The 27120-nt window shown below is 38.0% G+C and overlaps 1 protein-coding gene and 1 non-coding gene across 2 annotated transcripts; both read right to left on the bottom strand.

Annotated features, from left to right (window-relative positions):
• Positions 1–1220: 1220 nt before the first annotated feature.
• Positions 1221–27120, bottom strand: LOC109070446 (splicing factor 3B subunit 3-like). Its single transcript, XM_042774726.1, has 27 exons — positions 26967–27120; positions 26414–26533; positions 23971–24126; positions 23709–23879; positions 21379–21551; positions 19447–19588; positions 18448–18560; positions 18076–18213; positions 17468–17571; positions 17004–17169; positions 16568–16663; positions 16311–16383; positions 15208–15359; positions 11498–11653; positions 11241–11396; positions 10974–11117; positions 9590–9712; positions 9348–9502; positions 8414–8588; positions 7135–7340; positions 6769–6925; positions 6307–6432; positions 5699–5911; positions 5296–5394; positions 2218–2361; positions 1838–1942; positions 1221–1634 (listed from the first exon to the last, which is right to left on the bottom strand). Exons 2-27 carry the CDS (start codon positions 26481–26483, stop codon positions 1494–1496), a joined length of 3654 nt encoding a protein of 1217 aa, XP_042630660.1. The 5' UTR covers positions 26484–26533; positions 26967–27120; the 3' UTR covers positions 1221–1493.
• LOC122148704 lies at positions 18647–18721 on the bottom strand. The gene has a single exon (XR_006162574.1). It is a non-coding gene; the product is annotated as a small nucleolar RNA SNORD111 (small nucleolar RNA).

The raw sequence follows: 27120 nt of genomic DNA, 5'->3' as shown, positions 1-27120 counted from the left end.
GTGAAAATATCTAGATCATCACACTATATACACATTACACTAGCAGTGTTGGACCGTTATCTCAAGTAAAGGACTTTTCAAATCAACAAAAATTAAGTAGGTTGTCAGGTCAAGAGCAAACGGATAGCAATCTATGAAAAAAATATCCAACAGATTTAAAATCCCACTCTTAATAGTTTGTGAAACAAATTATAAAAAGCCTATTAACTCACTAAGACTGAACATTTTTAAGGGATCAAACAATGACTCATTGTCATGAGAATGATGCATGATCATTATGGGGCTTCCACCAAGAAAAAAATAAGGCTTAAGAAAACAGTGAAAACCCGCCTTTGCCTGTGGGCTCAGTTAAAGACAAACAGCAAGTCTTGTGACACACGGAAGTACATGAGAACGTAAAGTTTATTTACAAAATCTCTCAGAACTATTTCTTTCAGATTTTCTGGTTTGGATGATTATACAGTGGCATGTGAAAGTTTGGGAACCCATCGCAGAATCTGTGAAAATGTGAATAATTTTATCAAAATAACAGATCATACTAAATGCATGTTATTTTTTATTTAGTACTGTCCTAAGATATTTTACATAAAAGATGTTTACATATAGTCCACAAGACAAAAAAATAGCTGAAATTAAAATAACCCCATTCAAAAGTGTGGGAACCCTTGGTTCTTAATATTGTGTGTGGTTACCTGGATGATCTATGACTGTCTTTGTTTTGTGATGGTTGTTCATGAGTCCCTGAGCTGAAATTAAAATAACCCCATTCAAAAGAACTTCAGAGCATCTTTTTTTCAGAAAAATCCTCCTGATTTCCTGCAGACTTTTCTTCAGTTTTTCAAGGATCATCATCTTTTTGCATTTAATAAAACTTTCGCATGCTTTATGTACACAGTGCCCCCCCCCCCCACCCTCCACCCAACAAGTTAAAAACCACAACATATTTGCTGTATCCATGTAGAGACGAAAACTAAAGCATTTTACAATTTACTTCCACCCAAGAACAACTTTTTTAACTTTCAAAAGAGACATTTTAAATAGCCAAAACATGAATGATGGAATGTTTTATGCAGACTGATTCATACAACAAAATGTGGTTTTAATTTGTGTTGTGGTTTCTAATTTGTATTTTGTAGACTATTTTTTAAGTATATATTTTTAAAGTACATTCATGTATAAGAGAGTATTGTTTACAAGCAGATGTAGTAATTTTAAAAATATCTGTCACTATGCAACCACTTAGTATGAACCAAATAAAACTGAGATGCTTTGTACTGAGCACAGTCCTAACAGTCATTTCAAGCAGGACAAGGTCACTGACCACTGGGACTGTGACAACTCCCAGCTGGCCCCAGTTAAAGGGGGGACTTCCTTCAGCTGTCGCCAAAATGTTGCTCCTATACTAGTAGTAGGAAAGTTTTTGAGACCACAGCCATGGGAAGCCTGAAAAAAAAAAAAATTTTCTCATGGTGTGCCAGCCAGATTAGAAGACACTAGAAGGCATAGCGTGTCCGGATGTCTTCCAGTTTCTTAGACACCTCTGGAGGTGTGCGGTCCAATTCCTCAGACACACTCTTCTGCTTATGGGGGTCCATTGAGTTAAACTGCTCACAAAGGTCTCCATCGATCACATTCTGGAAGCATACAAGCAAAGTCATTGAGAAAGATGGCCAACCGGTGCAGTAAGTTACCCAACTCTCATTTCTTTGCAAAGTGATGGACACTTTTCTTTTTTTTTCTTTGCCTACACAAAGTGTAAGTGGGTATTTAAGAACTAATTAAAATCTCCTATTAATATTAAAGCTGTGTAATATATTAACTGTGTGTTTGTCCTTACCTTCACTGGAAAATAGTATGAGCGGAAGCTGAGGTGATCACGACCACATAGAGGGGGAAACTCAGAGCGCATATGCATCTCCAAGTGCTGGAAGAAGTCATGATCCTAAAGACAGACGAGACAAATACTTATAAAAACCTTGTTCAAATCACAAATTAAACTGTGGCAAACCTTTATTCCTTTAGCTATCAAACACATTAAATAACTAAAGTTACGCCATACATGTCACAGTCTCTACTCTGGATGGCCTGAAGTTAAGAAAGTGGCCTGACCAGAGGCAGTCACCTCTTCTGCTTCAGTGGTTTTAGACTTTTGAAAGATCATTGCACGCTAGCACTCCTTGTGTAATTACTGGTTATTCACAATTTAAGGAACTGTACCTCATGAGAAGTGAACGGCACCAGGATGCCAATGCCTCCTGATAGCGTGGTGTACACCAGGGACTCTGATCCTCCAGGGATGAGGGTAGTTTTCTGGAGGGACAGCACTGTCTCTCCAATGTGATAATTAATAATCACCTCGGCCTGTAATCAACAGAAAAAAAAAAAAAAAAAAAGGACAAAAGGCATAGATTTTTTAGACATTTTAAGCTTTTACATTTTTCAAAAATATATAATTATCTAACCTAAATGTTTGATCATGCAATGCATTTTGGTATTTACAATGGGGTAATTCCTGCACAACAGCTTACTCGCAGTGCAAGCCTGATTTCGTGAGCTGTATGCGAGGCAGCCTTATGTGTGTATGAGCGCACTGTCTCTAGGAGACGAGTGCTGAATGGTTTAAACACTGGCAAGACTTAAGAAATACAAGTTATAAACTTCAGTGACTATGCAACACGGCCTCCACAGTGCAAGAGACAATTCCTGTGTCAACTCTGCAGCGTGCAGCTCGGTTATAGTGTAGTCAACTCTGCAGCATTTTAAGAGGCAAAGAGAGAGTGCGGTGATTCACTCAAGCTGTTTGCAAGACTCTGTGTGACACTTGTTTGTAATAGCACAACAAGATTAAGCAATTTACTTCCATATACACCACAGTGCATGTCCTCCGCAAGGCAAAGCTCAATAATAAATAAACTGAAATTCTGGCTAATACCAATAGTAGTAATACTAATAATAAAAAAAGAGATTATAATTTAGATAATATGTAATATATTTAAAATAAAAATATATTAAAATTAAACTTTACAAACAACGACAGATGGTTAAATATTAATCAAAAAAAGAACAAAATTAAGTTAATCAGTTTAGAGATTGTGAACGAAGATTAGTAATTCATTATAATTAAATTTTAATGCATTACAGTAATTACAGTTGATTTAACTTTATAAACATGTGATTGAGCTCAAATTTCCAACCAAAGAGCTTTAAACAATTCTGGCTTGTTTCTACTGAGCTGTATGGTTTGGTACAGTACAGTATGTAATTATTTCCGTTTCCACTGTCAGAAGTTGTAAATGGTACCAAAATAGCGAACTGTACCGTACCACTTTTTTGGTACCCTTCCATTGGGGTACCTAGCATAGCAAAGGATACCAAAAGGGTGGAGCTAAACTCACCGCTGGACGTTCATTAGTTGACTAGAATCGTCAGTTTTGCCTGATACAAGGGGATAAAGCTTTTCACTCGTTCCGCTCTGCTGTCCATGACCAAATACATGCAAAAAAATTTATCCTTGTGGCACAGCTGATACAGAGCAGCTGTGCCAGAGAGAAGAGCATATGTCGCCTGCATACTGTTCAGATTTGTCAAAAAGGCACTATGCAGATTTGGAGAGACACAGAGGAGAGGAATTGTGAATAAAGTTGTTAGTTTGGTTTTCTTCGTGTACAAAAAGTATTCTCGTCACTTCATAACGTTTCGGTTGAATCACTGATGGCAGATGGACTATTCTGACGATGCTTTTCATACTTTCAAGCCTCCCGGTTTTCATCCAAAATATCTTAAATTGTGTTTTGAAGACGAATGGAGCTTTTACAGGTTTGGAATGACATGGGGTAAGTGATTAATGACAAAATTTTAATTTTGGGGTGGAGTATCCCTTTAACTTTAAATATATGCTCATAAGTGATTCTGGGTTCCATTGAACTAAGCACTAAACTACGATAAAATTTTCATCTGACATCAAACAGGTGGAAATAACAAATTGAAGTTAAAAATCCAACACTGGAAAATAAATATCCAATATGACTGATACAATAACAGAAAGAAAAAAAAAATACATATATCAGCTGATAACTTATATGGTCATGATATATTGTGCATCCCAAGTAGGGATGGAACGGTTCAACATTTTCAAGGTTCGGTTTGTATCACGGTTTCATAGTCAAGGTTTCGGTATGGTTCAGTTTGTGGTTTTTTTGTGTAAAAACTATACTTTCAAACAAAAATAAAGAAAAAAAGAATATTCTATCTAACTACAAGCAACAGCACAAATAAATACAAAAGAGTAAATATACAAATAAAATAAACGGCAATTGTTAAGGTTTTTTTTTTTAGGTAGGTCTAGCATTAGTTTTAGGGTACAGAAAATGAATAAAGTAATCAAATGTTATACAGCATTGCATATTTGACTGTATAAATTAAAGATTAATCTTTATTAAAGAAACAAATGCTATTCAATCAAAAGCAGTAAGTGATTTTTTGTTGCGGTCTGATTAATATTAAGACTGTCACTTTAAGAGAATGCACTGATCCAATGCACTGATACAGTAGGTTCAGCTGGTATTTTGACAAGTTTTGTGTTAATTTGTCCATTCAAAAACATACTCCAGAGAGAGCTTTATATTTGTGTGTTCTGAGACGCGGTTTTTTTTGTCTTTTCCCCCTCATCACTGTTGTTGTAATGTACTGGGAAGCCAGAATGTGCATCTATCAACAGAAACATACATTAGCCAAACCCTGTTTTTCTTTAAGTGTTATTTATAAGAAACCATAGCCTATTACAGATGCGTAGTCAGATTTAAGTTGAACCATCCTAGCGCACACCGAACCGAGTGTGGAGAACCGAACGGTTCGATTTTTTTTTTTTTCACGAACCGTCCCACCCCTAATAGACAAGGTCCACAATAATATATTTACACCAAGCACCCAGTCCAGCTCAGTCCTGATTACACACGCTTTAGGCATGTCCGTCAAAGCTAGATGCAAGTCATTGGTGTGCAAATTGGGACTTTCCCTTGTGTCCACCTAAACATTTCCATGCTCCTAATCTGCACATAATGATCTCTGGCAAGTGGACAAGATTTGTTGCTGAGGTTTCAGAACCAGAGCTGAGTGTGGACTACTGCCAAATGTTTTGGGGTGCAGGTTTCTGTGTGTGTGCAAGGAGAACAGCAACCGCAAAACCAACCAGACAGACAAAAACAATGAGGAACAAGCGGTAAGGACAGCTCAGTGCCAATGTTCTATCCGGGACATTTAGGAGAGTTGAGTATTGAGGGTAGAAGAAACTTCTACCTTTTGTGATGCTCCGTTAAGCAAACCTCTGTCCCACAATGCTTTGCTTCCTGTGGGGTCCTCATCAACATCATCACTGGTGTTGGGAGGCAGACGGACCTGAAAATGAATATTAAATGAGTATGCAATCTGTTGCAAATCTATACAGATCATGACACCTCAGTTTACGGTGTTAATTTTTTCTTCTTTTAAGTTTGTTGAATTCTCCCTAAAAATGTACACATGCATGTTCTCCTCCATTGCAACTGCTAACAAAATACACCATTTTAATTTGTCAGATGTTAAAAGTTAATCTATACTAAAATACTCCCTGGAATCAAAGTGTTTACATTGACAAACAAACTGCCTGTGTCTGTGACACTGGTCTCAAAGATTTCAAAACAAAACAGATGATGACACTTACAACGCAGATATTTCCAAACTTATCCGCAGCAGCCATGGTGTCATAATCAAGCAGGCAGGCGGTCGTGACCCAACGAGGATATGTTTCATCGGCAAAGATAATAAGCTGGTTCTCGTTGCGCCTGTAGCGCACCCAGAATAGACTTTCCTGAACATCGGACACTATCACACGCTGCCCGATAGTGTGGATGCCTGTTACCAAGTTAGGAACATGCTGCAAGAATAAGAAAAGGAGACTTAGTATTCATGGTTTAGCAGGTTGCTCACGTTTTAAAGCTTGCCAAAGACATACAAAAGCAACTCAGAAGGATCAACACTCTTGCACCACTTAACCGATTCAAATGTATTCACACTTTATGCCAGTGTAGACATAACTTATCTACAAGCTCAACTTGAACACTTCATTGACGTACTGTACCACTTTGTGGTCTGAACTTCAGTTTCAATGTTTTTCATGTGGTAATGCATCAACAGCAATGTACAAGAGAAATGCATCATTGACGTTACTCTCACAGTATTCAATGTTCTAACAAGAGGGGAAAAAAAAGCTTGTTCATTTCCTCTGGAAAAAAACAACAACAAAAAAACTGTGACACTGTGACATCTCACCTTATTTTCACACTTGCGGAGAAGTTTCTTCTTTCCTAAGTCATAGATGCGCAAGAGTTTGCCCACTCCAACCAATACTCGTCCCTGAAAGGGAGCAATAGCTAGGGGCACGTCCTCCACGGGTGTCTGTCAATCAGAACCATGTCTAAATCAATTCAATTTTTTTTTAATTTATCTTGTTTAAAAAGAAGCTGACCAGAAAAGAACTGTTTAACAAATGGCTTTGTTACTTAGCTTGGTCAAAGCATTGTTAAACACTATATAAACTGGACCACAAACATTCACAACATGGCATTTTTGGGCCATGGCCAGAACACCTACACCAAAGAGTTTAATTTTGTGATTTGCTATGCTTGAATGGATTTCTAGGGCACATTTAATTTTTGTGGGGAATTCCACATTCCTGAGCCCCTAGCTAACACATGGGACACATCATGCAAAGCCATTTCCTGTTTTGCTCACCTTGTGCAAAAACTCCAGCTTGTCTCCACCTCCTACTAGCCGATAGGTATAAATATAACCTCCACCAACGGAGCGCGGATTGAGTATCATATCTCTGGCAACTCCCACCAACACATACCAATCATCGCCTCCACTGGAAAATCGACATATAGCCACACTGCAAAAGATACACGTAAAAAGAAACTAAGGTCAGAGAAAGAGGTGGGATATGGAAGAGACCAACTTAACGTTGGTGGCGGTTCTAAATTACGAACAAATGGTCTGAGTAGAATGGGAAGGGAGTTTTGAATTATGAACGTAAGTGCAAGTCTAGTTGCATACAAATCTACATTGTCCTATTCATTCCATATTTTCAACATTCCTCACCTGAAAGCAGCCTCGTTCTGCTCCAGCTGCACCAGGTCCAGTGTGTTGCCCTGAATGGGGTTAATCATGCGTACTAGTGAGGCCCATTGCCCAGAGCCTGCTTTAGGTGCCCCAAAGATGGCTTCTGGCAGGTTCTCGTTCAAGAAAGCTGCTGCCATTTCTGCAGCCAGCTCTCTTTCATCCTCTCCCGCTGCCTCCACCATTTCCTGTAGAGCAGAAAAAAGAATTTTAGTTTTTAAGATACACTATGACTAAAAATAAGTGTAAATCAATGTGCTTGTTTTGCATTTAACTTTCAAGCTATTGTCATTATTAATTGGTTGCTAACAGGCGCAGGACTGCAAGTTGAAAAATGGCAGTTGGCATTTGCTACCATTCAGACAATAGCATCAGTGAATTCAGGATCCGGTCAAGGTCACGGAGTCTGAATTCATCCCAAAGGAGTTGTGGGGTTCAGGTCTGGGCTTGTGGAGGTCAGTCAAGTTCATCTGTCCCAGAACCACTAAATCATTTTGTGCACAGGGGCATTGTCATTCTGGAATAGACTTTCGCGCTGCCACTGTTGCCACAAAGGTTTTTTTTGTCTAGAATTGTATGTTAGTAGCATTACGATTCATCTTCACTTGCATTACATTTACATTTATGCATTTAGTAGACGATTTTATCCAAAGCGACTTACAGTGCAATCAGGCTAACTTTTTTTTACCCAACATGTGTTCCCTTGGAATCGAACCCACAAACTTTTGCGCTATTAAAGGACCAAACCAAACCCCCTAATTATAAGTGGCTGCCCGCAAACCTATGGCCACAGTGTATATAAGAAACATTTCGGAACAATTTGCAGATAAACAAGAGACCTTCATGTTAAGCAATACATTCAGAAGCAGCATTTCTACACCACAGCTGCGGACTGTTTATTCTTACTAGATACACTCAACTGTTGAAAGAACAGCATCAATATGATTTATCTTTGAGGGACCACCACAGTAACCACTGCTTGCACATTTCACAGTGCTTGTCACTTTTACAGCTCGTCAACCTGGAATTACCCTTGCAAACATGCTCTGTGAAGATGCAGAGACAAAACAGACATGACAGACAACTTCTGACAAGAAAGCAATGAAATTCTGTCTCAGTCAGTGATTACATTGGGAAAACCAGTGTGTGAGTCAGATGGAAGAAAGAGAGAGAAAGAGAATGATAAACGGAGATAAAGAACAAATTCCAGAAGAGATGAAGACAAAATAAAAAAGTATTGTTTCTTAACAGGTTCACTGACCTCAGCCATTTGTTGCTTGCGCTGGGCTTTGGTGGCTTCAGTATAGGCGTTGTGGTCTGTTTCGATTAGGATCAGGTTATTTGTCTCTGGGTGGATGACAAATTTGCGAGGTGTGTACTGCAGTGGGAAAGCCACCTGGTTGAAGATGGCACCCAGTTTCTCAAGAGCCAAAATCCTAAGGGATATGGTAAGAGAGGTATGCAGTGAATTTAAAGGCAGATTAAAAAGTTAAAGGTTGGATGAATTATTATGAAATCTGGCAAGTCAAAACCTCCTGTTTCCTGGCTATAATTTGTCAGAATCAGTCTTGTGTTGATAAAATGCCAGCTGACCTGGATAGAAGTGATTTTTGTTTTAATCACAAAATAAAAAAGGTCACTAGCTACAAAAGGGCAACTAGTACAAAAACTCCCAAAAAAAAAAAAAAAAAACAAAAAAAAAAAAAACACAGGAAATGTTTTACTGCGACTCCAACCTTTTCCTACATGACTAATCAAAACAAAATTCTGTCCAAAATAAGAATGTCATGCAGCAGCCAGCAAAAGCATTTAGGTAAGAGAGGTCCACACTTCTGAGAGTTGCTAAACCTCAAACTAAAGCAAATATTTTTAATGTTAATCTCACTAAAAACGTCAAGCAGCATATAGGTCATATTTGATCCCAAAATGGAAAAAAGGAAGGGTGGAAGGATGGAAACTTTAGGGCCAAGATTTCATTCAAGCACATTTAATTTATCTTAATTATCTTCTAAATCTATGAGTATCAGATCACTGGTCATGTAGACAATTATAAATAATCACATATTCAAGTAGCACTACTGGAACTGAAATATATGAAGCCAACCACAATATGCTTGACATTATAGAACTTCACAAGTTTGTGAGAACATTAAAGTTCACATTATTGGCTGAATACACAATGTGTGTGCGTTTACCTCAGTGTGTTAGTGGAGATGGCAACAATACCCTCAGGACACTGTTCAGAAGCGAACCCTGATGCATACTCTAAGGTTTCATATGACAATGGAGTCAGGTGGAAACGGGACTGGTATGAGTAACTCAGCCAGGAACGACTAGACATGGCCAGAACCTGCACAGTTAAAGGTCATGTAATGAGGTCAGCAAATTGGCAAGCTGTGCGACATTGTGAAAGACATAACATTTAAAGGTGACTCACAGCTTCTTGGGCCTGCATCCGGACTCTGAAAAGCTTGACGGGACGAGAGCCGAGATACCGAGTTCGAGTATCAGACAGGTCTCCAGTCACTGGATCCAAAACAGTACGCAGTAACACTCCATTCTACAAACAAAGAGGTGAGAACGGTAAACAAGCAAGCAATGGATTGTCCAGAAAAGTCATGTCATCAAGTAACAGGACAGTCACACTGCAGCTAAAAGTTTGACCTCGTAACTTAAAGTGCAAAAGTTAGCAGCTTTTGCTTGCTAACTGTAATGGGTTACCTTTTTTTAGGTTGCAGAAGCGAGCTCACTAGTGTGCTTTCTTTATACACATTTTTGCCTATCCAGCTATTACCTAATGCTGTAGACTTGGAGGACCCAAGAGCTGAAGGTTCCATTAACTCTCTCCTCACCCATTAAAGTTGTGATAAAACAGAAGTAGCAACAGATAATTTCTTTTGCATAGTGACTTATATTTGAGAAAAACAGATTATTCAGAAAGGCCAATAATCGCTTTTGGAAGTTTGATCTGCAGTCGCTATAAGACATGCTCTCTCTATACCTCTCAAAATGTGCAAATGGCTTCAAATCACCACATTGCATCTACACTATAAGTGAGCTACATGCTGCAGAGTTGAAACAGGAATTGTCACTTGCACAATCGAGGCACATTGTGACACAGTGTCACTAAAGTTTAGCATTTGCATTTTTTTTTAAGCCTTGCCGGTGTTTAAACCAGGGGTGGGGAACGTTGATCCTGGAAGGCCGGAGTCCCTGCAGAGTTTAGCTCCAACCCTAATCAAACACACCTGAACAAGCTAATCAAGGTCTTCAGCATACAGGTAGGTATTTTATTTTTTTCAGGGTTGGACCTAAACGCTGCAGGACAGTGGCCCTTCATGATCAATATTCCCCACCCCTGGTTTAAACCATTCAGCACTCGCATGCTCTCCTAGAGGCGGTGCGCTCGAGCACACTCAAAGCACACACATAAAACCGCCTCGCATACAGCTATTGTGAAGCAACTGCCCCTTTGTAAAAACAAAAACACGTAGATGAGATAATTGTATATTTTTGAAAAATGTCTAAAAAGAAAATACACAATACAATCTCCCACATGAGTCACCTAAGAGGGGAATTTCACCCATTTTCAAAAATTTAATTTAGGCTCTGAATGAATGTGTAAATATCCTGATTGTAGCATCACTATAAATAATTCTACATGATAAAAAGAAGCCTTCAAAAAGATCGTTATCGGTGATCATATTGGCAGATACTGTTTCCTGTGATCAACGACTGGCTCCCAAAATCCTGATCGGAGCAACAACAGGATGCACACCCTTTCTATGTTATCACCCAAAGTAAGCACAAGAGTTTCTTACCTGCAGGCCTATGTTGAGGTACAGGAAGCCAATGGTGCCTTTTTCTCCAAGCTCATCCTGTTTTTCCACTCCGCCCATCTCCACAATACAAAGAGACTCTGGCTGGGCAGGAAGAGCCTGCATACTCAATGGCTGCAGACAGTCCTGTGCAACAAAGTGATTATAGATTTCACACCAAGAACTGTTACAGTAAACAGTGTTCAGTGGGCACTAGAATCCTTGTTTTAAAGCCCAAATCAGCTGACCAATGCAAGAAGAGCATCTTACGGATGGATCCAGGGAGATGACGCGGACAGTGTTGTCCACCAACCCAACAGCCAGGAAACGGGAACGTTGTTCACCAGGGGGCACATTTGCCAAACTCATGCACACCACATCCGCAGACATCTCCTTCCTCTCAGTGTATTCATTCAGCTGCCCGGACTGTTAAGAAAGAGAGAAAACTTAATGGAAAGACAATCATTCAAACAAAAGATGAAAATTCACGTGACAACAAAAGATAAAAAGTGTGTCCACCAGCATACCGGGTCCATCTCAAAGTAGACAAGTTCTCCTCCAGTCAAAGCAATGACCACCTGCCTCTGATTGACAGCACATCGGACAATTGTCTTCTTCCCTGGAGTCTTCCATTCATTCACTCTCTTATCTGCACGGATGTGACGAATCCCATCTGGGTAGACCTGTAGAGAACCAGCAAATGAAACAAAACCCAATTGAATGAGATAAATGGAACAGTAAGCATAATTGTTGGGAATAAACTAATTAATTTTAAAAAATTAAAATTCATTTACTTTCCCTCATGTTGTTCCAAATCTGTATGACTGACTGACTTCTACTAAACATAAAATAAATTCTAAAGAATGTGGGTAACAATTTGGTCACCCACATTCTTCAAAATATATTTTTATGTTCAGTAGAAAGAAACACAGGTTTAGAATAACCTGAAAAGACAGTTTTCAGTTTTGGGTATGGATGCTCCGTAGAAAGAAACACAGGTCAGCCTCTGCCAATGATCACAATTTAAGACTCGATTGGTACTCACTACACTTGGCCGATCTCACGAACCGATCTCACTTTGATGACATATACGCGTAAGGACGTACATGATGCCTGGGGACATGAATAATTTGGCACCGCAGTCATGTCATTGCCGGTGTGGAAATTCTATGACGTTTCAAGACATTTAAATTAACATTTATTTATAAAACAAAATATCTTCTTTGGTGATGTATATTAGCCTACTCAATAGCATTAACACAGGTAGGGGTGCTCCTACTGATCGACTACCGATCACAATTGGCCGATAATCGCTTTGGGATGATTGATCGGCGGTCTCTAAAAAGGTGATCTCATGCTGATGACACACCTGCCGTGAGAGGTTTGGCACGACATGCAGCGGCATCTCAGTCTCTGTCCGGCACGGGTGAAATAATTATAATGCTGAAGGTGACACAATTTATATTTTTCACAAACTGAACGTGATTTGAAAGTTTCTTTGAGACATAATGTCACAAACACGTGAATGAATCACTGCTCTCTTTCTCTCTCAAAATGCAAATGGCTTCAAATCACATCTGCATAAGTGAGCTACATGCTGCACAGCTGACACAGGAATTGTCACTTGCACTATCGAGGCAGTGGGGCATTGTCACTAAAGTTTATAAATTGCATTTTTTTTTAAAATTCTTGCCAGTGTTTAAACCATTCAACGCTCACGTGCTTTCCTGAAGACCGTGCGCTCATGCACGCACACAGCGCACACACATAACACCAGGTTCACATTTCTCTGCTTACAAAAAAAGTGTTCCCGTTGCTTCATTTAACCCAGATTGCACATCTGATGGCTGATGGAGTATTCTGACGATGACTTTCATACCTTTTATAGACCTTGACACTTATTTATTTGGCAGTCTATGGGACAGTCACAAGCCTCCCGGTTTTCATCCAAAATATCTTAAATTGTGTTCTGAAGACGAACAGAGCTTTTACGGGTTTGGAACGACATGGGGATAAGTGATTAATGACAAAATTTTCATTTTGGGATGGAGTATCCCTTTAAAATAACTGGGTCATCCGCAGTTCTAACTTGGCGCCGGCATGCGTCTGGAGAGAGAGAAAGAGAAAGCTCACGGAGCTGAAAGGGCTTGAATAAAGCACATTTGGCTTTTGATAAAAATACCAGAAGATATAGCACTGAAAGATATTTACCATAAACGACACTGAACGCTTGTCCACTCCGATGTTTAGATGCGCAGTTCACTTAAAATGGTGCTGCTGTTACGGCTCACAGTCCGGATGGATACCGAGGTACGGATGCGGTCTACGGATGAGTTGCTTTTAAAATTTTCACGAGTCCTTTTCCTCGAGTCAAGTCTGGAGCATAGGCTGTATAAAAACATGGACGTAGTGTCCGTGACATCATCTGTAGACTCCTGAAGAGCGTTTTTGAAGCTCAAAGTGTACAGAGCGGGCCGTCACCATCTTGGCAGCGCGTCACCACGCGACTCTCCCGGATAATTGAAAATAGGCAAATAGGCGGGAGTTGGTTGCTGAAGCCATGCCCACCTAGCTCGACGGCAGTGTCAACAGCGGCAATCCACCTGTCACTCAAGTGGCCAAGCCCTTAATTATGCAGAACTTTAAGGCTTAATATAATTTAAATGGATGAGTTATAAAAAAAATTCACCACCCTCACAGTTGTCATGAAGGGCAAAATTAGCTATATAGACCAAAATCATTTTTGGAACCAGGCTGTAAACATGTTTTTTTTTCTGCTGTAAAGTTGGGCATTTTAACATGGGGAGTCTATGGGACTGACTCCCTTTCGCAGCCAGCCTCAAGTGGTCAGTCGATGAATTGCAGTTTTAGTCACTTCCTTGTTGGCTTCATGAGAGAGAGCAGGAGGTTGCTGCTCGGTCTGGAGTCATTTCAGGTCATGTCTGTGTCAAGTCTGAAGTTTATAAAAATGTGACTCGAGTCTGAGTCACTAAGTCGAGTGCCCATCTCTGGCTTGAAGCATCAGAATCAGTATCGGCCGATCACCATGACAAGAAATCGGTAGGTTTGGAAATTGTTCGAAATTTTCCGGTTCCGCCTAACGGTTCAAGTTCTGATTCCATTAAAATCATTAAACAACTATTAAAAAAAACAGTGGTAAGGAAAAATGCACAATACTCAACTTCTCAATGCTCAATACTGTTTTTTACTTACTGTCAACTTAATTTAGAGGTTGGCAATGACAAAATTCAACATATTACAGTATATGGATCTTCATAAGTAGGATTGGGTATTGTTAGAAATTTTCCGGTTTCCGATTCCATTTACATGAACTATTATGTTTTTTACTATTTTACCTTCATTGAATGTAGTGCTGCTGGAAGGTAGTAAGTAATGTTGAGTAATGCTAGTCCATCAATCAGCATGTGCTTCAAAGTTGATGTTTTTTACACTATCAATAACATTTTGCTTTTCAAGCAGGAATAAGCTGGTAGGCCAAATAGTCCCTTGAGGGCTAAGACACTTGTTCATATCCCTAAATTAATGAAATATAAACGGTTATACTTATAACCATGTATACACACTCCATAAAGCCCCTATTTTACAAATAATAATGCAGTCAGATGGTGTGATGCAATGAGTGGTTTCCATATTTTTAAACATAGAAAATATTTATTTTCATACATTTTAAATCACTTTGTTTATCACTCTTGAAATGACCTGTACACTAAATAATCTAACCCTCATACTTGCATAACAATAGCAGTATATTTATTTAGTGATCCAAGTTGAAGTTAGTATGTATATTAATGAGAATATGGGACAAATATAATGTAATTTAGTGGCGGCAGATGCTGCGTGCTGACGTTAATGGAACAGTCAGACAAAACGACGTGCACAGTCATCAAAGGTTTTGGTGTTGGTGGAACAGGGGTACAATGTGTTCAGTTTTTGTGGAATGCAACTTAGAAAATTGCTCAGGGCGGCGTTTCTGTTATTTGGTTTGTTACATTTTCGGGAAAAGAAACAGAAACCGGCTGGTTCTGAATAAGAACACGGTTCGCACCAGAACCGGTTTTTCCGAACTCTAGAAATCGGTACTCCTGTTAAAGAACAGCTGCAAAAGAACCGGATCGTTTCCCATCCTGAATAAGAACCGGTTCTCGGTTCCGAACTCTAGAAATCGGTACTCTGTATTGGCTGCAAAAATCATGTTGGTAGGATAGATGTCGCTCACTTGTACAAGTGCATCTTCTCCCAGCAACGAGCAGGACAGGGTGGGTGTTGTTCCCAAGAAACCAGAGTCTGTCACTTCTTCCACAGTCTCTCCGATAGAAAGCACCAGGGTGGCGTTAACGAAAGACACAATGATGTAGGCATCAAACTCATCTGTGAAAAGGAAACCCACAATTATCTGGTTGGAAACTTTTGCCAAATGTGGGTAAATTTGAAACCATAAAAGGAAACCAAATCTTAAAGATGACAAAATGTTTAATCACTTGTTCAAGGAATGTTACATGCACGCCTTTCAAAACGTCAAATTTGTTCATGTGCGAGTTGAGAACATTAAAAAGAGCTCACCCAAAAATGAAAACACTGTCATCATTTACTCAACTGTCATGTCATTCCAAGTGGGAAACACATTTGTTCATGAGTGAGTAAATGACATTCTTCATTATGCATTTTTAAGCATTAACTATCCCTTTAAAATGTCTTATGTAATGGTATATAAAAAAACCTGCAATGAATGAACAAGCCCCTATTAAGAATGAAACCATAATTCCCTGTTAGCTTACCTCTCACAAAACTGCAGTCAAAATGAAACTGACAAACTGACAAAGACTACAGTACACAGACCACAATGTAAACCTAAGCTCAAGCTGCACGCACATGCCAAAAAATCTAATAGCAAATCACATGATTTCAGAGAAATATCTGGCAGACATTTTCTGAAAGCCCAACCTACACCCTGCATGCCAAGCAAAAGTCCTTGTTTGCTGTTGATCTAGTAGAATATGACTTGGTGAAAAGCTCTTACATTTATGCATCAAGGGGAGAATCTAGAATGTGCTTGTCAATGCATGTTAGCACTTCAATCTTTTAAGAAAAAACACCAAGAAATCAGCTAGTGTAGTCCTGCATGACTCTGAGAATCTTGATGCAGTTAGTCAAAACCATAAAAGGTTAAAACACATTCCTACGTTTCCTTCCTGTCAAGAACATGACTTCACGACAGTGATGTGTCTAAATACTTTTCTTTTCTCCAGAGAAATGCTTGCAGAATAACTTGTCTACATAGTTCATGTGCATGCACACACACTATATGAATGGGTCTTTTACCTTCTACATGTCTCCTGACAGTCCACACGGCATTTGGGTTACCGGGCAGTTCAGAAACAGCCATTTCTGAAACCTGAAATGACATGCATTTTTTAACACATCAAAATATAAATAGTTTCCGGAAAAACCTAGAATCTAAATAACAAAACCACAACCGTTGCTAGGGACTTGCTATTAATGCAGTGGGTGTCAATATTTCCATTTTGCAAACATGCTGTGAAAGCTGCCTCGGAAATGTAACTCATAGCAACACAAACCTCCAGTCCGTGTCTCAAAACTCTCAATGTAGATCTGGGTCCTCTGCCACATGCCACATACAGCTGTGGGGTGTCTTCATTAGCCAAATCAGCAATCTGCAGTACAGTAAAAAAATAAATAAAACAAATAAAACTGTCTGTGGGTTCAATGCTACTTAGAGACATTTTGAATTTGTTTTCTTCATTACATAAGGGAACAGATGGTACAAAGAAAAGAAAAGAAAAAGTCTGAAGTGTTCATACACTCGACTACCCATTTTAGTAACTAAAAAACAAGCTGTTCAATACTGCACAGTCATCCAAGCAGTGAATCTTTCCTAAACATCTGCTCTCATGCCAACTTGTAATCCCACTTCCCGTCAGTAAATCCCAACTTGAGTGTCAACATAAAATTTTCAATCTATTTAACTTCCCTGCAATACACACATTTACACACCTGGCAGGACATGATGGGAGAAAGATTTTCTTGCTCGTCGACCAGCACAAGGTTCTTAAGGGGTCGGGGTTGGAAAAAGAATGTGTCTCCCTCCTCCAGAGGCATGGCAGAGGAAAACTCGGGTTCGTCGTCATCATCACCCAAGTGGGCAATCTGATACAGGTAGCTGACAAACAAAAATGTTTTAGATTCATACCTCCAAAGCCGTTTAACACAATGTGTTCTACAGTGTAGATTAATGAAAAGCTTAGAGTTAAAGAGAACATGAGAAAAGTGTGGTTACATTGATACTGTGTAGGTTTCAGCTAACTGAAACCACTGCTCCCACATTCCACCCTCTTATCAGCTTCTGTAAATTTAGTGATTGCACTGAAACTTGGCGAAAGGCCACCAAACCAGAGGTATTCAGTTATTTTTAGGTGAATGAAAGAATGCATTGAACAGAACATAGAACAGGAACTTACTGGTTTCCAAACTCTGAAGAAACAAATAAGAAGCCAGTCTTCAAAACACACATGGCTGTAGCCACTGGGATTGTATCAAAATACTTCATCCTGATCTCGGTTACCTAAAATATGAATAGATATTTAATCCAGACAGAAAGCATATAAATTTCCAGCATTTTAACCTCTCGTGTGTGTATTCTGATACCAGCTCTCTCTCCAGTTCACTAGAAGCACCCAATGTTATATTACAGCATTTACTTTTTTTCCTTGTGAGTTTCATTAATAAAACTATTATGCTATGCTGCATTCCATTCCAAGTCAGTTATTGTAGTGCATTTATGCAGGCGTGAAATTTACAGCATTTCACACACCATTCTCTGCAAACATCTGCTTAACAAGTATAAGGTAGGAAAAATTTTCAATGCCTTTTATTTGCATAAAAGTAAATATTTAGCATCAACTGTGTTCGGGTAAGGTCATACGCCTACGTTTCATCAAAGCCTGGGTTGAAAGTCTTCAAGTTGCAAGCACAACTTCACAGGGTCTTTAATTGCACATTTTCAAGTAGGAAATTCAGACTTTCTAAGCTCAATGGAATACAGTTAGGTCTGTAGTTGTGTACTCACCATCTCCTCATCAGTTTCCAGAGTAACCTTAAAAATGTCTCCCTGTTCTGTCTGGGCTAGAAAGAAAAACATTGATTTGGTCTTGTGGGTGGCAGAGCAGACAAATATCATGCCTCGCTCAGGATCATCTAGGTCATTCTGAAAGAGAAAAGTGCTGTGGTGACATCTCACATTTGTGTTTAATTTTTTCTGTAATCAGAATGACTGTGAACTAAACAACCATATGAGGTCAAAAACGATTATTATGATCAGAGGTCTTTATGTGTCTCCAGTTATATAGTCAGAGAAGAGACATGAAAGCTCATCATTTCAATACTATTAGCTGTTTAGACATTTCAAGGTGTTAAGATTATTGTGACCACACAAACTCACCCTTCTGTGTGGGATCGGGCAACGGATGTCCGGCTGGTCCCCAAAGTTTTTGTAGGTGATATAGTTCTCAGAACAAATGAGCACACCACTGGGACCATCCGAACCACCAGGAACTAAGACACAGGGTGAAAGGTCAGATCAACACAAACTTATAAAACATTTAGCTATGTTCTTCTCCTTTAAAAGCAAAACTGAATCCATGAAGATCAGATATCAAAACAATCTCTTCACCAAGCAGTCAGAGAAGAGACATGATATTCATCATTTCTGACACAACGCAACAGAAAACATTACTTGTAAACTACAATACTGTTCAATAGTTTGGGGTCTGTAAGATTTTAGTGTTTTTGAACGAAGTCTCTTATGCTCACCAAGGCTGCATTTACTTGATTAATATATACAATAAAAACACTAACACTGTGTAATGTTACTACAACTTTAAATAATGTTTTCTATTTCAAAACATTTTTTTTCAAAATGTAATTTGTTCCTGTGATGGCAAAGCTGAATTAATAGCAGCCGTTACTTCAGTGTCATGTGATTAATAAAAAAATTAAAAATAAATAAAACAAAAAATTCATTCTAATCTGAAAATTGTGCTCAATGTTGAAAAGAGTTGTGCTGTTTAATATGTTTTGAGGAAACTGTGATACACTTTTTTTTCCAGGATTCTTGCGACGAATAAAAAGCTTAAAAGAATAGCATTAATTTGAAAGAAATCTTTTGTAACATTATAAATGTCTGTTCTTTCACTATTATTCAATTTAATAACACATCTTTGATAAACAAAAGTAAATTCTTAAAAAAAAAAAAAAATTCTCACTGCCCCCAAAATTTTAGATTCACAAGTTTTTTTTTTTTTTTATCTTGACAACAATTATGTTGAAATAAGTGTTAGATAAAAACGTGGTCTGCTAAAGGTATTGCAACAGACTAGCTTGTGAATCCCTATCTAGTATTTTGAAATTTGACACCCTGACATTCTAAAAAGGTCAGAACCTGTGATGAGGAAGTTGCCGTGTTCCTCCAGTGCCTCGCTGTACTTGCGCACCACGTGGTTGAGGCCCAGGTCCAACTCATAGAAGGTCAGCGTCTGCTGTGTGTTTGCCGCAGCCTCTCCAGTGGGATCGTTATCTGCCTCCTGCAAAACCATTTATAACTATAGGTTACAGACATGTGCCACCTAACTGACTGGATTTGTAAAAGCATGAAAAAAATGGTGAAAAAAATATCATGGCGGAGGTTACATGCAAAAACACCCCAATTTACAAAGAATCGCTGTTCCGTATTCAGCTAGCTGCTTGTGTTTACATTCTAGGTAACTTAGTATTGGTCAGGCCACTAATGTGAATTTTATTCCCCCATGAGTTTAGTGGTTCAACCTTTTTGACTCAAAGGACCACCAGTTCAACAAATTAGTTGAAGCCCCCGCTCAAATAGGCTATAGATATTTCTGGTATTTCTGCTGTAAATATGACAAAGCCACTTTTAAACTTTGAGTATGAAATTTAATTAAACCACATTTTGTGATTCCACAAGTTAATCTTGCGATTATGTAATCAAAGATATCATTCTGCGATTATGTAAGCTGTTTGCGTAGCTTGTTAGTAAACTACAGCTCTGTGCAGTAAATGCTCATCCATCTGAAAGCACATGAAAATACCACATTTAATAACATGTTTTTACTCCAAACTCACTTCATAACATCAGTAGAGTGTTTGAAATAAATCCTTCTGAGAGATGTGAAGAGTATATAGAGGTTATTGATGTTTTTTATAATAGACCCTGAGTGCTTTTTATGTGATGCACTCTGCTGTTTTGATGCGCTGTTCACATAAAATGGTGCTGCTGTTACAGCTCACGGTCCGGATGGATGCCAGGGTGCGGATGCAGTCCGCCTTTTGGATATCATTTATATAGGTATTTAAGGATAAAAGACTCGTGCTGCTTTTACAATTTTCACGAGTCCTTTTCCTCGAGTCAAGTCTGGAGTCATTTCGGGTAGAGTCTGAGTCAAGTCTGAAGTCTACAAAAATGCGACTCGAGTGTGACTCGAGTCCAAGTGACTAACTCGAGTGCCCATCTCTGGTGTACATAGCTGGACATGGTACAAGTCTCAGCTCTCAGAAAACTCCCAGCCTACAAGTAGGGCTTGCTCGATACCACTTTTTCAGAAATGATCCCAAATCAATACCAGAAATTCTCAGTATCGGCCGATACCAATCCGATAACAGCGCAAATTATTATTATTTTTTTTAATTCTGTGTCAAAATTGATATGCAAACTGCTTACGCTCTTCTGTGTCAGCTGCGCTGCACGGATGCGCTGTTTTCGTTCAAATCAAAGCATAAATACAGATAGAAAATGTATCCTTGTGTCGCGACTGACACAGAAGAGCATACGCAGTTTGTGTTCAGTGGATGTTCTCCAAAATGGTGAGAAGATAAATTGTTGAATAAAGTCATTACAGTCACAAGCCTCCTGGTTTTCATCCAAAATATTTTAAATTGTGTTCCGAAGATGAACAAAGCTTTTTACGGTTTTGGAACGATATGGGGGTAAAGTGATTAATGACAAAATTTTCATTTTGGGGTGGAGTAACCCTTTAAAAATTAACAATAGTATACGCACAATATCGGATTTGGATCGGTCTCGTCTGACCGATACCAGATCCTGCAGAAAATGTCAATATCGGAGTGAAACCGATACTGAGTATCGGATCGGTGCACCCCTACCTTCAAGCTGTAATTACAAGGTCTAGAAGCAATAAACACTGTGTAGTGACCATGTCAGTCAGAACAGTTCATGCATGGAGCTCTCTTCTAATGAGTTGGTTATCTGCATCAAGTGAGTTAAATAAGAGAGACATGCAAAACTGTGGTACGAGAGGACTGGAACTGAGAATCACTGCACTAGAAGAATGACTCTGACCTCATAGTCCATCTCCAGGCAGGCAAACATGGGGTTCTCAAAGCCCGCATCCACACCAACCACATGGTAGACGAGTGTATTAGCCTTGTGGGCCTCTAGAGGGGAGGAGATGGTAAGGCGAGCAGCTGCATCTCTATTCAGGATGTATACCAACTTCTGCTTCTCTATGGCACCTGGGAAAATTGAATTTGCATTGTTAAAATGGGAGAACGCATCATTTTGATTAAAATATTTCACCCCAAAATAAAAATTTGCTGAAAATTTACTTGAGCTTGTTTCTTAATTTAAACAGATTTGGCTAAACTTAGCAATATCTCTTCAGTTTTTCCACAGACCTACACTCTATTTGTGGTGGCACTGGCAGGGGGATTACTTCATTTAAATAACTGAACCTCTCCCCTACACAACAGTTCTACTATTTATGGCACATTTTGCACCATTTGTTTGAAAATGCCATTTTATGGGGCTATCTGAAACAATATTCTTGGAAAATATTTTTTAATACCCATCTGGATTGAAGAATCAAACATTCAGCATCATAAAGTAGTTTACATTTTTTTCAATGTCAGAGTTTCTGCAGAATTTTTTTAATCAAACTTAAGGCTTTTTTAAGACCTGCAGAAATAAAATTAATACTGTGTGAGCTATCGGCAATGTCTATGGTAACATTAAACTGTAAAACGACTGTTAAAAACATGATTTACAGTTTTATAAAAATTATTTTCACATTTTTATATAAAAAATCTTCACATTTCAGCTATAACCCATTTTCAAAAAACGATCAATCAAAAGTATATATATATATGTGTGTGTGCGTGTATGTGCATTTTAAGCAAAAGTAATATTTGATAATCGCTGGGTATTATTCAATTAGTAGTCGAAAATCGCACCCCTCCCGCGCATGTACCCACGCACTCAGGCACGCATAAACATATACCCAAAAAAAGAGAGAGAGAGGGAGAGAGACTATTCAGGCTTTCAGTCTGTATGATAAACCATTTAATTCATTAGAGAATAGTCTATCCTAACACAAACCAATTGATGGTTGTATGATTGCTAAAACATTAATATAACATAACCGAATAACAGTCCGTCGATTATCAACTGCTCACAAGGCTGTAGGAGCCTAGGACATTTCTATTTCAAAAAGGAGCATGAGACATTAATAGTATTTTTAAAAATGTTTACAGATTAATTAAGATTAGAACAGATTAATTCAGCCATGAATATTAGCTTAACCCCTTAACTGTCACTCACATTTTTGAACATAGACTTGAAAGTGCACTTTCCAAACTAAAATTTTTATAATTCATGAACAAAAAACATTTTATAACATGATATTGATGTACCATTTTCGTGGTAATGCAATGTCTGATTTAAAAATGGTTTTTAAAGGATGAATTTTTACATTTTAAGTTTTCAGCTGATATATCATTTCTGATTATTTCTAAAGTGTGACAGAGAAAAAGGCAACGAAGAAGACTTTTTTTTTGACAAGGTCAGAACTCCTGTTATGATGTAGATTTTTGAGGGTGCACTCTTTTCATAAATTAACCTATTACTTTTCCTACATAATTTTTAACAAAAAACATTGGTAAAACGGGGCCAAAAAAAGGGCCAAAAGCCAATCACACAGAGTACATTTTTCATTTAAAAACAGGAGATGCAGTGCTGAAAAAAAAAAAAAATTAAATCTTGAGATTTGTATTTTAAAGTTGAACTTGCATTAATTTTACATGGCTTTCTAAACATGCGGCTCTCTTTTGCGAGACAAGAGTGCAACGGTGATATGATGTCCCTCTAGCAAATGCGCAAAATATGCGTTTTGTGTGAACGGCTTGGTTTTAGTTGTGATATAAACAATATCTTCTCTGCATTGATGTTCCCTTTTTCCACATTATTTTGAATGAACAATGCAGCAGCGCCGCATCTTGTGGCTTCACCTGGATAGGCTAATAAAAAACATTAAAATGCAATGACACATCACCACTGATAAGTGCCTCCTTATTTAATGGTTTCAACTGGATAGGCAAACAAAAACATTAAAATGTAATGATACACTGTCATCGCATCTTATATGTCCCTGATAAGGGCTTGCTCGTATTTATTCAATAAAATCACAGCCTTTTGAAGTTTAAATCACACATTAAGCAAATGATATAAATGCTAAATTTATCCACATCTGTTCTGATGAAGAAACAAATTAAACTACATATTGGATGGCCTAAGGGTGAGTATATTTTCAGCAAATTTTAATTCTTGGGTGAACTGCTATCCTAACTCAAGTCTAACTACTATAACTTTGTAGTCTTTACTACATGTGGTTTTACCTATCATAAAAGCTCTGCCCTTTGGGTCCACAGCGAGGAACTGCCCTGGCACAATACGTCTGCAGCCACTCTTGCCGAACGTCTCCTGGTGTATCTTTTCAAACATGTTCTTGGAAGGATGGTACTCCAAGATCACAATACGGCCAGAGTCACTTCCAACCACAACATAGTCTATTGCAAGATGGGAGAAGGGATCCATATTAAGAATTCAAATCTCTTTATATGAACTATGCAAAGCAACAATTAGAAGCAAGTTGCTCACCTTTAGTTCCACCTGTCAACCTGAAAGCCATGAGGGATCGGATAACACCAAACACCTCCATAGTAAGCAGCGTGTGGACCTTACCACTGTTGGCATCAGGACGCAGCAGTTCCAGAATTTTCCCACGGGAAACAACAATCTCCTGCAGCTTAGTTCCTAGTAAAAAAAATAAAAAAATAAAGAAACACATAAAATTAAAAAATAATGATTTATGTGTTAATTGATTGTAAAATGATGTTTTTGTATTTAATAACTTAAGGACATGTCGTTTCAAATCCGTAAAAGCTTTGTTCGGCTTTGGAACACAATTTAATATATTTTGGATGAAATCTGAATATTTTGAATGAAATCTGAAATCCGCAGGCAGCGTACGCTCTTCTGTGTCAGCCGCGCTGCACTGATGCAATGTTTTCTTTTAAACCAAAGCGTAAATTCATGTAAATGTAAATGTATCCTCGTGGCGCGGCTGCATACTGCTCAGATTTGTCAAAATGGCAGTACGCTGATTTGGAGAGACACAGAGGAGAGGAATTGTTGAATAAAGTTGTTATTTTTGTTTTCTTCGTGTACAAAAAGTATTCTTGTCGCTTCATAACATTACGGTTGAATCACTGATGGCAGATGGACTATTCTGACGATGCTTTTCATACTTTCCTGGACCTTAAGATGTTTTTTTCTTTCTACGGGTTATCTTAAGGGTTTTTTCATTGTTATAATTTCATTATAACTATTCTGACAACATTTTTTTTTTTTACTTTTTTAATTTTAAAGACTTTTTTTTAAAAACCAATCCAATGTATAGTTGACATTTGAGGCTTAATGCTATAGAAAAGCAATACAAGTTTTTCAGGAAGAGTGTTTTCAGCTTGTTTATTTTCATATAAAAATATGGCATGCAGTTGCATCAAACAATGGTATAAAACATCATTCAATGTAACTGTAATTAATTATCGCAATTACAATTTCAAGGTAATCGACAATTATGATTTCATAATCGTGCAGACTTGTCTTAAGGGAACGTAAACAGTTGCGAGAGAAAGCACATGTGTAACAGTTGGATCCAGACTTCGGTCTTAAAGGGGAAGCTGTCCAATATTCGTCCTGTCTGCCATTCATATTAACCAAACAACAGGGAAGGGAAATCTCTCACTGCTCTTGACTAAATCACTTTTGTAACTAGAATAAGAAATAAATAATGATAATGCTAATAATTATGCCTAATATATATATATATATATATATATATATTAGGCACAATTAATCGAATTTCTAATCGCGATACAATTATGGATGCCACAATTACGCAATCGTACAAAATGGCAATTAATCGTTCAAAGTCCCCTTATGTTATTCTGCACACTTAAGATATTTTTTTCTTTCTACATGTACCTTAAGGGGTTGTTTTTCCATTGTTTTAGTTTTTGTATAACATTATAATACCATTCATATTTTTTACTTTTTTTATTAAATTTAAAGAAGAAACCAATCCGATGTAGTTGACATTTGAGCCTTATACTATAAAAAAAGCACTAAACGTTTTTCAGTTAGAGTGTTTCAGCATGTTTTATTTTAATCTAAAAATATGGCATGTGGTTGCTTCAAACAATGGTATAAACACCATTCAATGTAAATTGTGATTATATGATGTGTAATAATTGCAATTACAATTTGAAGGAAATAATCGACAATTATGATTTTTGTCATAATTGTGCAGCCCTAATATATGTATATATATATATATATATAGAGAGAGAGAGAGAGAGAGAGAGAGAGAGAGATAACTTACACAGTGAAGACTAATTAATTTACACAATGTATTTATTATTTATTGTAGTTTTTTGTTCTATTGCTTGTTATTAGCTTCTTGTTCTTATTTCATCAGTGACTATTTATCTCCAGTGAGTTGAGTTTAAATATATTATTTTCTTGTATTAGTTTGATATCAACATTGATGACAAGGATTATAGGGTTGCAAAGGGGTGGAAAATTTCCGGAAACTTTCCAAAAATCCCTGGAATTTTCCAAAAAATCCTGGCAAGTTTCCGAAATTTACTGGAAACTCTCCTCCTTTTTGTAACCCTAGGTATCAAAGATTTTAATATCATGAAAACCTTATTAAAAGAAAAAATAACCACTGTATATCGTGATATAAAATTACTCGTATCATGATTTTGATCATATCGCCCCACCCCCTAGTCTCAAGCCTCCCAGTTTTCATCCAAAATATCTTAAATTGTGTTCCAAAGACGAACAAAGCTTTTACAGGTTTGGAACGACATGGGGGTAAGTGATTAATGACAAAATTTTCAATTTGTGGTGGAGTAACCCTTTAATTCACGCTAACACTTCAAATGAACACTTATAGCTACCCTAACAAATATAAGTGAAATACTCTGCATTTAAGAAGCTACACAGGACAAGGTGCTGTTGTTCTGTGGTATACCTGAGAAGTTGCCATGGATGGCATGGGAGATGCCAGTTGCCCGCTGCAGGGTCAGGTTGTAGAGAAACATGGCTGCTGTCTCTGGATCTTCAGGCTCAGGACAAAGGGCTTAACCAACACCTACAAGCAAGTCCCACAGAGATTGTATATGTATCAAAGTTTAAGATGAGGACAACAAAACGGCTTCTTATAAGGCAAACCAAATTTATGCAGAACAAAAAACACTGCAAAAAAACACTGCTATGTGAAAAAACACTGCTTTAGATCGTTCGTCGACTTACAACATGCACGGAGAAAAAGAAAGAAAAAAAAAAAACCAATTCGCTAAATAAGTGTTCTTGTAATAGTACTTCACGTGACACAAAAACAGCACAAAATCTTCTGTTTAACGGCGCTTAAATATGCGAGCATTAGTCAGTTATCCATTGCACCGTTAGCAAGACGGCTAACAAACTTTATAGTCAAAATAAGGTTATAACTATAATTTCTGAAAACAAATTTTATTATGACAAAGAAATATGGGTTATTTGCGAAATGTCTGAAACCTATTTACCGAAATAGCAACCAGGATGTTGTAGATTTCAATCAGATGAGAAACTTATACATTTCATGGTCCTGGTCGCTCGTTGTTTCAAACGGCGCTGGAACGGCAGAGGGCCTCTCAGTTCTGTGGCGCACAACGGTATTGTCCAACACATGCCTGAGCG

Source organism: Cyprinus carpio, chromosome A18, assembly GCF_018340385.1.
Source record: "Cyprinus carpio isolate SPL01 chromosome A18, ASM1834038v1, whole genome shotgun sequence".
Classification (NCBI taxonomy): Eukaryota; Metazoa; Chordata; class Actinopteri; order Cypriniformes; family Cyprinidae; genus Cyprinus; species Cyprinus carpio.
Note: the sequence above shows the minus strand (reverse complement) of the source record. Positions and strands in the feature narration are given on the sequence as shown.